General features: G+C 37.0%; 1 protein-coding gene across 1 annotated transcript in view; it reads right to left on the reverse strand.

Annotated features, from left to right (window-relative positions):
- Positions 1-3,072: 3,072 nt before the first annotated feature.
- The window catches only part of LRRTM3 (leucine rich repeat transmembrane neuronal 3), a gene marked incomplete at its 5' end in the record, with an annotated part of 79,903 nt that continues 69,892 nt past the window's right edge, over positions 3,073-13,083 (reverse strand). The window contains one exon of the mRNA XM_082053862.1: positions 3,073-3,472. Within this exon, the coding sequence (XP_081909988.1) occupies positions 3,263-3,472 (210 nt within the window). The 3' untranslated portion in view covers positions 3,073-3,262. The remainder of the gene's footprint in view (positions 3,473-13,083) is intronic.

Consider the following 13,083-nt stretch of genomic DNA (forward strand, 5'->3'; position numbering starts at 1 on the left):
AAGCATGATCCATTGATGGATGGTGTGGATTGTTGCTCATAGCGAGATTTATTTTTAATATTGTGTGGGGTTTTTTATTGATAGAGGTTATGCTCTCTATCAGTTTGTATTTTGCAAGCATAATGAATTTGCCTGGCTTTTTCTTGATCGTGTTACTTAACTGTGAGACTGAGACTGATTCTGTTGGCTTCCTCTGTTTCTGGTTTATGGATCTTATTGCAAAGGGAAATGATAAATGAAAGTGACCCTCTGTAAGTAAATATTTGAACCCATAGGCTCAGCCTACTTTCTTGCTAACTTGTAGCTTAGAAGACTGGGGCTTGATTATGTGATACTTTTCTGGTTTGTCCATAACTAAAGCATTTACTCTTTATTTCTGGACACTCCAAGTCAGTATATAGCTGGCAGTAATCTCTTGGAAAGCAACTATATACACACTGACACAGGACAGTAGGAGTGAGTCCTTGCTTGGCTTGACCTCGATTTGTTTCATGAAACAGATTTTTTAGGGAAGGTACCTACCTGCCACCTACTTTTCTTGAAGACATCCATCTCGTTGAGGATGGCAGATGTTTGGGTTGATGTAGTCCATTAAAAAAATGCTATCCAGTTATATGTATGGCAAGGTATGTTTTGACACTCTGGATTTGGGGTGGGGATGTATTAATATTCCACTGCCACTTTGGGCCCTGGGCTGTTGTGTCTGAGCTCAGAGCCCTGGAGGGGCCAGGGGGGTTCCAGGCAACCTGGCACCCCCAGGGACACCTGCCATGGGGGGACAGCAGAGCAGACGGTGCGGAGCTCCCGCTGCCCAGGCCGTGCTCTGCCACCCCTGCGCTGTTGAGATGTTGGTCTGGCAGGAGAGGTCCAAGACAAACTAGGTTCCTTCAGGTATGCTTCATTATTGAGGAAAAGGAACAAAAGGAGGAATGTTTGCATGTACATGAATACATACCCAGTTGTGCTTGTTTGACCAGATGTTTCAAAAAGATTTTGTGTCTCTTGGCTTAAGAAAATATTTTGTCATGTTCCAAATTCATTAGAGTGTCTAACACTAGAAATATTAATGTCAGACAGTTCTCTCCAAATTAGTGGTGCATGGAGCCTTTGAACATTTGTGCATTTTGAGTAACTGCATCAGTGCCAGGACCGCGTTCATGCACCATAAGTATCTGAGGGTGGTGGGTCAAGGTAAAGAATAGGAAAGGTAGCGTAAGAATAACTGAAATAATGGTGATATTTCATCCTAACAGCTCAGTCCTCCTACTAGACCCAGAATGCCTAAACATTAAGCCTTAAAAACAACTTTGAAACAAAGCAGTTAACTTCTTCCTGCAGTACAAAAGTCACTCAAGTCCAGAATGACACCTGCATTTTTGTTTTCATTTTATAATTAGCAAAATGTATTTTCAAACTGTGCATAGTAAAATTCCAGCACTGTAGAAGATGACCAGAAATTCAGGAACCCATGAAGTAAGGAAATAAGAAACTGAAGTGTAGATGTTTTAAGATGAGTCTTAAAAAGACAAGTAATCTTTTGAATAGCAAATAATTTATGCAAAATATGTTACAAAATCTAAGATGCTAAATAAATAACCAATACAATGTATTTGTTTTGACACTTTGTTTCCACTTAAGAGATAGTGAATGCAGATTCATTTGTTAACAATATTTTGAAGCTACTTTTCATTATATTTGCTTTATGTTTTGTACAAACAGTTAACTGTAATTTTAAATTTCAGTTTTCTACTTTGAAGCTACAGGAAAATATGGTGGGGTAAACATTCAGAAAAATAGATTTGTGGTTATATAATTTCTCTTTATTATAAAAAGTTTGCTTCACCATATGAAACTTTTTTCTCCTATATTTTGGAAGGCTTGTGTTCCTTTGTATGTTTTACTGAGTCAGCATGATATAATGTGTTTCTAATTTCTGTAATCTTTTATGATTACAACATGAGGGTAGTATTATGAAAGTTATTCTCATACAGTATTGAGAAGTCTCAAAGATTTAAAACCAAAGAATGGGATATACGAATGCTTCAATCCAGATATTAAATTGTAGACAAATAAGCAACTTAGTAATTGTTAGAGAATTAATACTACTAGGTTTTTTTTTTTTATTTAGAGGTCTTTTTTTTTTTATTTAGAGGTTTGTTTTTTTTTTTTTTCTTAGCTCAATGTATCATAATGTTAAAGGACTGTTTTACCATTTGGTCTGAATTACTGTATTTTTCTGCAAAGTAGAGGTTTCTTACTTTTGAGTAACATTTTACATTCTAAAAGTAGTTTAACTCAAAGTGCTTGTTTGTGTTGCCACTTCTGTCAGCAGCTTTGACAGAAGTAGGTTTGGGGCCCATTTGTCTTTCAGTAGAAATACAGATGCCTGATTTGGCAGGTTATCACTTCATGGCCGCTCTTGTAAAGACAGCTGCCCGGGGAAGTCTCCTGCCCACATTGTCTTGCAGAACAGCTCGACTTTACAAAACATCAGCAGCGTTGGCTAACAGTTGCACACGTTAACTTTGTCGTTAAAATATATCTGTTTATCATTACATTTTCTCTGATTTAGAAATCAGGCTGTATTTCGAGGCAACATGTAAGTTTGAGGAGAACTGTTACATTTGTTTAGATTTACATTTACAAGAAAACTTGGCTAGGTATTTCAAGATTTTCTTAGAAGTCTGAATAGTTAAACCCTCCTTTTGATTAATGCATTACTTCTGGAACCAGTAGATAAAATTCTACACATTAAACATGGTAAAAACAGTGCTTATTCTGCAAAGGACAGAATTTTAGATTAAAGTTTTCTGGGCACAAAAGCAGTAACAAAATGATCCCTACAAAACAGAGTAACTTAATAACACAAGAGAGAACTTTTGTTAATTTGAAACTTGTAAAGTAAGATGTAATTAAATTATGGTACTGTACATACCAGCTGTTCTTGGTAATTGAAACTTTACAATATGAAAAATACATTACATCTGTACAGTTTATACAGGTAGGTAGGATGAGTTTTGAAAAAGATTCACTTTAAGGGTCATACTCTGAAGTCAAAAAAATACTGCACAACTTAACTAATTACAAATTGTAGACTTGAAACAATTAATCTTTGTGATTCATTTTTAATTTGAACAGGGATCCTAGAATGCATAATATTATGTCTTCTCACTTCTCTCCACAATGTTACATAGAATTTGGTTGCAGCCTCTGCTACAGGAAAACAAACAAACAAACAAAAACCAAGAGAAAGCCCCAAGAGTTAAGCCAGCTGCTGACTGTGTTCCTTGATTCGTGCTACTGTTGTGATTGTGCTCAGATCCAGATCGGTCTCTAGGTGTGTTTCCACTGTTTCTTCCTGGGTTTTGGAATCATAGGGCTTGTGAGCAAGCAGTTCATGATGTACTCCACAGTAACTTATCGTGGGCTGATCATAGGCAAGAAATGTGGACACATTCATAGACAATGGGATCTGGGGGAAAAACAAAAATGAAAACCAGCCAGTTACTAAAAGACATAATAAAATTGTACTTGCCTGAATTTGATGTTGAAGAAACAGATTGTCTAAAAACATTGCCTAATGCCAAATATAGTGCTGCATTTAAAAAAAAAATCTCTTCCTTCTTTCTATCCCTCTATCCCCTCCACCCAAAGCCTGGTCTTTACTTCAGGGTGTTTTCAACCTGACCACTAGCACCTTTGGTCTCGCGGCCCAGGGCTAGATGTGTGCTTGAATGTGTTTGTGAGGATTAAGATGTGATTGAACTCAAATTATCTTCAGAATGTCATTAGCCTCTGCTAAAATTAGTCATTGGGGAGGAGAAAGACAAATGACTCAATTGAAGATATATGGAATATTTAAAATGAAATCTAAATGGCTTTTCAAGCTAAAGAGTGGTTAGTGGATCTTGCTTGAATATATCAGTAGGTGTGATACCTTTGGTCTGCTGGGAAATACCCATGAAGCATTTCCTATTACTTATAGTGTAAACATCAATTTGAATCTAGCGACTTTCAGTAAATACTGGACCATGGTAGATGACAGCTTCAGCCACTCTTACGCTGTGGTAGCTTGGGAAGCTTCACTATTGCAGGTTTAATTGAAATGCTTTAGGATGAAAAGTTATTAATTTTTAAAAATTATTTTCTTGGGGATTTTGAACACACTTCAGCACAGAATTGTTTACAATACACTGTAGAATCAGAGATGAAATTAATACAGATTTTGAATTGTATGTATTTATACTACTAGATTTATTTTTATATATAAGAGAATCAAAGGGTGAAAAGGGTGACTCTGTTGTAATGGCTGTGAGTCACTCATTAAAATATTTAAAATTCAAATTTCCAGTCCATTGTAAAACTGAAGAGAACAACTTTTACTTGTGACTTTTATTGTTCTCTTGCTGTTATTTTGAAGACTGAAATGTAGTAAAATCAAGTAGGAAGACATATGAAATAATACAAAACTGTTTCTCATTAGCACAACTGGTTGATGCATTTGGATGTCCCACCTGTCCCTCTACACACTCACAACAGCATGTTGGAAGTCCCATTATAAACACTGCTCACATGCCATGCAAATTATGGAAACAGACTGAAAAATAGAAGGAAATGGATGTCCTTCTTTTCCTATATATGAGACATCAATAGCTCACAAAGAGCTAAATAATATTCAGCTTAGGAGATGGACGTATGTAGCATATCATCTGATCACACTGTCTGAGTCAGAAGAATGTCAGTTAAACCTGTGACAAAACTGGATCTTCACAGGATAGAATCAGAAAACCAGTGGGATGTCCTGCCTCTGGTATTTTAAAGATCTAAGGTTAAAGACACCATACTGTATCATAGATGTCTGGAGATCTGTATCTCTTCATTTACATACATTCATGAACTCCCTCTGCATTTCATGTAGCCACCTTGGATATTTGGTTAGTGTGGTGGTTTGTGTGTGTTGTATGTTTTTTTGTTTGTTTGTTTTGTTTTGTTTTGTTTTTCCACTCCTCATCATGAAACATTGGATGAACACCTCAGGCTTTCTTGAAACAATGAAAAGCCTTTACCCAGGGAAGATCTCTATAATTTTAACTACATGCAATAAGAAGAAATGCTCAACATTTTTCCCCCTTAGTACACACTTACAGTTTCTTTTTTTAAATTATTGAACATTTGATGGTGTCACTGTGGGCATGGATTATTCTTGGAGGCTGCAAAGCAATGAACGTGTCCTGTCTCCTGCAGCTTTGCTCTCGTGACAGAGGAAAGGCTGCAGTGCTGTGCTATGTCCTCATCTTTCCTGTGATCACACCCAGAACCCTGCCCCCAAGTGATCTCCTCTAGTCGCAATTTCAATACAGCCAACACAATCCTGTACACAGGACTGATACCCTGCTTCCCAGGTTGATTGTGCCTTCAGTTCCTGTGGTACCATAGGGTAAAACCAGCTCTGGTCCTCTTTGTACCTAACCTAAAGACTGCCATGAATTCTGGAGATGGATGTAAGCAAAACTACTTCATCTCCGTTCATGTTCTGTTGACCAGACGTAAGTGCCTGAGATATATAGAGAATTTCTTGCTGAATGAACTATCTTTCTTAGGCATGAGATGTCCCAAAGAGCGTACAAGAAGTGGTGGAAAGGCTCTGGCTGTACAGGGAGTCATGTAGATGTGCTGGTACTTATTTTTTCTCTGCCCACTCTGTTAATTTAGTTGTTTGCAGTGCCCTTTTTTACAGGGGCAAAGGGTGGTGAATGGCCTAGAATCACTCATGCCTATCCACAATTCCATGGAAACCAGACAAGATGTTATGCAGTCTAGCTTCAAATGGGCTGTTGCCCACATTTGGGTTGAAATAGTCAATGAGGAGAAGTTTGGTACTGCATCTATCAAAATAGAAGATGTGAGTTGACATGCTTCACAAAAATTGAAATCTGTCTCTGTGTGTGTGTCATAAGAGCTGAGGCTTGCACACATCTTGGAAAAAGGTTTGTTATAACTTCGTTGGACTGGAAAAAGTGTGTTATGAACTTAATACCTGGTCATATTCTCAGTAGCCTTTTTTTCATATATTTTTCATGTAATGTGTGTGAATTTCTGACATTTCGTCATATTCTGTTTTTAGCAACAACAGGATAGAAAGCAAAAGCAAGGAAAGAAACACTTCATTTCAGAACTATAGTCAGAAACAAGCTGATAGTTTCTTCTGACCTACTCCTTTTTATTATTGCATCTTTTTTCCTTCCTTAAGTGTCCCTTTCTGTGTCTCTTTCCTAGAATGGTCAAGATGTGACCACCTGCCATATTTCTTTTTAGTGTGAGTATTGGGGGAAGGAGCCTTCTTGGTCACTGCTGTTCATACTGCAGCTCATTTGTAACCCTCAGGTGAAGCTGCTGCCACCCGCTGCATTATTGCTGTCTGGGTGTGCTGGGTCATTAAGGGCTCCTCTGATATAGCCCTGGAACAGAGATGGTAATTAGACAAGGAACATCCCTGTTTGTATTTCCTAATTTGCATTTTTCCTTCTGATAGTGGGATGTGTCTCAGTAGAAGTTCTATCCTGTTCTTTGTACTTTAAAAAAGTTCCAGTAAGTAGTACCACAGCGTTGGTAATGATAGCTCTCATGTCTTTTGACACAATTCTGGAGTAAAAACCACTGCATTGTTTAATTACAAGTCATGTGAACTTCAGATTGTTTGGAGTTTGGTTTCAGATAAGCATCCGAAAAGCCTCAGCTTATATCAGATTTGCAGTTCAGAAGCTTTAAAATTGTAATTACTATTCAAGGAAGCATCTGTCCTGCAAGCTGAATTTCATTGCATAGCATTAAATTTCTGTACAGTGTGTACGGGGTGGAGAGAAGTTCCAGCAACCCCGTATCTTTTTAGTATGGAAGTCTAAACCACGAGAAATGTTTTACATAGAAAATTTAGTTAAAAGGTTATATTCACAAAGATGTAAAGCAGACCAGGATTTTTTAAAAAATAATTCTGTTCTGTCATGACAAGAATTTAATCAATGTTTGAGATGTTGATGTTTTCACATTTCTGTTTTGATCCTCACTGGCTTTTGAAAAGTTTCCACAGATTAAAAATGGAGGTTTTCTTTACCAAAAAAAAAAAAAGACTGAGAATTTGGTTCTGGCTTCTCTCTAGCAATTACAGAGGTCTGTAGGAAATAGGTTATTTTATCCAGACTGCAGAAGTATATTGACTACTAAACAGATGTGAACTGGTTGCGGGGGGAGCTCAACTTGCTACAGATGAATATTCCGGCATTCTGTGAAGACAGGAAAGGTTCTAGCAAAGAGTATGGCATTTCTTAAGCTTCTGGTGGTGTGGCTTTGTTCTTATCTGATTGCCTGTTCATGGGTTGGCTTTCAGAAGAAACAGAATTGCATTTTTTTTTCTGAATTTATTGTATTTAGAATTAGAGGCAATATTTTCAGCCTAAGGATTTTGGTGTTTTGTTAAATTTAATGGACATGGGGTGGGCAAACCTCCTGGGGGGGGATTCAAGAATCCTGGAGATGAAAACTTGGAACGTAAAGGTATAGCCACAGATTTGCGGTGGCTTCAGAATGTAGGCATGGGAAAATATGATGGGACAAAAGTATATTATCCATGGAGACAGCAGAGATAAGGAGCTGAAAAACAGAATATTGTGAACAGCAGGGATGAAAATAAGTATATCGGGTTGAACACTGAAACAGGAGAATGAAATGGGCTGAAGGATGGAAGCGATAGAATAGATGGAGTTGTGATGTATCATTCTGAAAATGTACAGAAAATGCATAATATAACATAATAAGAATGTCATTACAACACACGCATGGGAATATAATATATCAGCATATGGTTAACATATGAGAATTAAATCTATTTTATAGAGAAGTCAGTGGGATTTTGCTATTGGCTTCAATAAAAAAGAAAAAAGGATCAAGCCCTTGTCATATATACCAGGGAAAGGTTTTATTGGTAGGAATCAAAATTAAATGCTTTATTCATGACCACTGTAAAGAATCATGTTATTTCGAATGAACTTCAAAACAAACCTGATACTTCAACATCCATTATTTCATCTTTGTGATGTGTTTGCCATATTATTTAAATTTATTGGAGGTTAAATTTTGAATAGTACTATTTTTGAATCCTTATGCATGTAAAACAGAAAAAGGCTTAGAAGGAATAGAATACCTTGGTTTTATTAGGTAGAGAATACATTAGAATAAATTATAATTAATGTATTTAAGAAATCTTATCTAAATTGTCTCTTTCATGAATCTTAATAACCTGATTTAGAGTTTGAATTACATGTGAAGGCAGTTTCTGTCTTCATTTGTGAACACTCTGAATTTCTAGTTTCTTTTCTGTTTCCTATACCTGTGAACCTCACCACTGAGTATTGTTCCTCCATAGTTGCCCTTTTGTTTACAGATGCAACATCGCGGGGCATTGTAATGCCTGTCCCAAATTCTACCACAAACCTTTCAGAACATTTGACCCTGTTTTCTATGTCCTGGTTTTCTCTCAAGAGGAACTGATTTTCCCTAACAGGGCTATATTAACTTGGTTATCTCTTTGTCCTCTGTTGCTGTAAGATGCAGAGAAAATGCTATGTAAGAGTGTAATCCAAATAGTCTCGTTCCAGTGCTGCTGGACTACAGCAGTTCTGTGAATTTTTGGACTTGTGTTAGAAATGACTTCTTGTGCTGAATGGAAAAAAACAGTTGAATATACACCCCAGGCACAGTGTAGTACCCTGGCAGATACTCTGCTCCTTAGGGGTTCCTGTTTGCTTCCAGTAACCTAGGTAGGCCTTACAATATTTGAAGTTCTTTGCAGGGCTCTGGCTTTTTGATGAAGTTGCACAAGAATTACCCGGACACTCATTTAAGCTTCTTAACTGGTTTCTTCTTGAAGCTAAGTCCCTGTTCCTCATGGAGTCTGAGGATAGGACTGCAGCAACATGGTTTGTACCTTCGCCTACATCTCCTGTCCCTGCACCCCTATGTTTAAACCCTTTCTGTGGTTTAGACAGGTCTTGCCTGTAACAAGCCCCTTATTTTCTCTCTTAAGTAACATGTCCAATGGCTTTCTGTGAAAGCCCTAGAGCTGTTTGGTAGGTACAGTTGTGAAAAGAAAGTACCTATCTGGTTATTATCTGCTTCGAGCATGTGTTTACTTAAAAGTGCTGTGCCATAAGATAAGGGAGAAAATTAAACTCAAGCTTCTGTTAAAGGAATAGATAAACCTGTTATAGCTAATTTGTGGCAGTCATGGATTTACAGTTCAGATCCTCCTGGCTCCTCTACCAAAATTTAACTCAGCCGTGGAACTAAGATTACCAGAAGTTACTTCTTGGTGGTGGTGGTATTGGCATACCCTGTCAGGTGGCCATACTGTAAGGCAATGAGTACCTCAGATTAAATTGTGATGCCTTTAAAGTACTGAAAATGGATGACTGCAAAAACTGCTAGTCACTTGTAAAGATCTTATTTTTCTGTTAAACATCTGAATTTTTAGGTGGTTGTTCTTAAAAAACTTGTTTCTGTGTATTTCAGCCTTTTGAAGTCCAAATTCTAAAGGCCTGGGAAAGGGCAGTATGTTATTAGATCAGGTGGTGAGAACTTTGCAATGAAATGTCGCAAGGCATTGGTATAACATCACCCGGCTTTCCTGGCGAGCGGCAGGGAGGAGTTGTGCAAGTGAAGCAATGCAAAGGGAAGGATGTTTTCAAGCTTTTTCTGCTTCTCTCAAAATTCATTTCTACTCCCTTCAGGCTGTAATTAAAAGCCTACCAAAAGCATAAGCTGTAGCAATAGCTTTCATTAAATAGCAAAATTTTTCTTCACGCAAATGCTAAGTTAATGCCTCTTGGTGAGGGAGAGTTGTGTTTCGTGTTCAAAGGGTGCAACTGTGCAGATGCTGTACATGATTTGAACAAGAAAATTTCTGTTGCTCAAGAACGCTTGCTTTTCTTCTGCTCTGATTTTCCTTCTCTGCAATAAATCTGGGCAATAAATTACAGCAGTGATATGTTTCATGTGCTCTGTTTGGGTTTGGTAATTTTGCTACTTTAACATGTTCGTCTCTGGTTACCTAAATTGGGCTCTCACCCTGTGAGAAATAATGCAACTGAAATCAAACATATATTACTCTGCTTCTATTTGGTGCCCGATCTCTGCTGTGTTAGACTAAATGTGTCATTAACTACGTTCCTATCAGAGAAAGACAACAGTGAGGAAGCAAAGGACAGATGAGAGGTCTGCATCACATCCATATTTTGAGCTTTTTAAACCATCAATTCAGTTGCACTGAACGTTAGGACCAGTTGTCTCCATGGCAATGCAAGAAACGTAACTTCAAAGCTTCTATTGAAGTAGCTGCTGCTTCGAGACTTTACTTGTTCTAGTGGCTGAATACTCTGTGTTTATATTGATACCAAAAAATAAAAAGCTTTAGTAAGTGCATTATCAGAATTACAGTCCATCAGTTAAAGTATTCTTATCTGTTCGGTATTTAACGTGTATTTTAAGTAATTTATGATACAGCGTATTCCCTCGGAGAGGAAAGTAGTATTAAAAAGTAAAAATCACCTTTAAAAACAAAGGCAAGTGCTTTTGAACCTTTGTGCTGAGTGTTGGACTTATAAACAGTATAAGCTGATTTTTTCTGAGGGATGGGAGATGAGAGAGAATTCAACCACTATTGGGTTCCTCAAGGAACCCAAGCTGCATCACTATAGGTTTGCTATCTTAATTTTACAGTAGAAGGATTTGTTAAAAAAATTTCAGTAATTGAATATGCAGTTGAATATACTAATTGAGACAGCGGCCTTTACCCTTATTTGAAATGCCAGAGTGTACAGCTGCTAACAGCTGCTACAAGAATATCACCCCTTTCTTTTTATTTTTTAAAAAGTAGAAGATGAAGAAGAGGAGGAAGTGGAACTAAAGAGGTTTTATTTTTCATTCCGATTCAGTTCATTTGGGTTCAGACTAAGGAACAGTGAGCTGTGATTTCCTAGTTGCTGGACATTTTGTCTTGCATGTTATTAGTTTTCTCAGAATTCGAACAGGTTGACATTCGCTTAACATCTTTCCTTCCTGCAAAGGACGTAACATTTGTGGAATGAGAACAACTTGTGACTTGATAAGCTTTAATTGCTTGCTTGGTTTTGAAAGCAGTATGTGTTGCAATTTATTTTAGACATTCATGTTGGCTATTAATGTTAAAAAATGAGTAAGTTATACTTTTCTGCCTGACAAGGTAGATATCTGCCCTGCCCTTTTTGACCTTCTGATTTTCGGGGGTGAAGGGGGGGATTTTTTTTTTTTTAATTTACTTTTTTATTTAACAGCCTGGAGTTTTTGATTTTTATTTTAAATATCAGTCCTTCAAGTTCTAATGTAGTCAATTGAATTAGGGAAGTAGGTATGAGAGTATATAATTCTGAGTAAAAATTTGTCCTTTCAGTTGATGCATTGTATGAAATCTGCTTTACAATATTTAAAAATGAAGTGTATATAGCCCTTAAGTATTTCTAAAAATGTAATTACAATTAGATCCCTGTCTCTTGAGCACTAACCTATATTTTTCATTTGTATACCAAACTTGGTGTTTATTGAGATGCTCTGAAGGAGTAATTACTGAAATATCATTTTAAAAAGACAGCGCTGAACTTTGCGGAACTAAAAGTAAATCAACACAGATAGAGCTTTGATTTTAGATGCTGGATAAATGATGGATTCAATTCAAAGTATTAGGTAGCAAGCATTTGTTGAATATATACAAAAATGGCTATTTTTGTCTTAGTAAAGTTTGTTGCAGCTTGGAGAACCTGACTGCATCTTAGTTATATTTCATTGTTTAACATCAATAGATAATCTTATCATATGAAAAATTTGCATGAAGCAAAAGCACATGCAAAAAGACACCTTTGAGAAGTAAACTATGTGTTTGTAGAGGTGCCTCAGAGAGAAAATATTAATAAGTCACACATATGTAGGTAGGGGTGTGTGTGTTGTGTGGACACACTTGTGAGTCATGTGGACAGACCCTGCCCCAGGTCAGTGCAGCTCCTGCCCTTCTCCTCTGAAGGTTTTCCAGTACTGACAAGGAAACTAGACTTTATTTGGTATGTCAAAGGAAACGGAGCTGAATGAAAGGGACCAGTGAGATTAGTTTGATTTCTATTATAAATTTGTTTCATATTTAAGGGAGGTCTATTTCCCTTAAAAAACCAAAACAACAAAACACACAAAACAAACAAAAAACTCACGATGAACAAACAAGAACAACAAAGACAACCCCACAAACTATTGTATCATTAAGTTGAGGAAACAATGTATTGCAGTTAAGTTTAGAAAACCTTGTCCAAGCCAGGCCTAGCTAAACACTCAAGTGCCTTGTTTAGTTAAATCCCCGAGGGCCTGGTCATGCAGGATGTCTTGCAGAAACCAAAGGGAAGACTTTTTGTATAGGAGAGCTCTGTGGAAGGTAAGGTCTGTGTCTGGGATGCTGCGGTATTCCTGTTAATGAGCAAAAATCACTGAAGAGTGGCTGTATCCAATATCGAATCAGTTACACCACAGACTGCCGTTATTTTTACAGATTTTCATTAAGCATGATTGTTTTGGTTGATTGTTTTGAACTTTTTAGCCTATCATAGGGCCATAAGTAGGTTTTTTTGAGGACTCTATTCCTCAAAGGTTAGATTCTGTTATATTGGATAGGCTTGTGTAGAGTGTGATTAATATGATCTTATTTTCTTTATCCTTCTGTAATTATTTTAATGTAACAAGCAATGTTAATATCCCCCAAGTGCTATAACAGGCAATCTCATTACTTTTCATCAGGCTTGTTTACAGAGAAATAAACCAGCAGGAAATAAATAACACTGAATAAACGAGAAGTTGAAGTATTACCTACTCTGAGTATTCAGAACCATGAGTCAGACTCTGAAGAAGTCATGAGCCTACTTTAAGGAAAGGAGGGTGGTTTTGTTGAAATAATATTTAATTTCTTGTTTACTTTTTGATGTCTGAGCAGTTGGGCAATATGACACAGCTTTTTTATCT

This window comes from Streptopelia decaocto, assembly GCF_964273445.1.
Source record: "Streptopelia decaocto genome assembly, chromosome: 5".
Taxonomy (NCBI): domain Eukaryota; kingdom Metazoa; phylum Chordata; class Aves; order Columbiformes; family Columbidae; genus Streptopelia; species Streptopelia decaocto.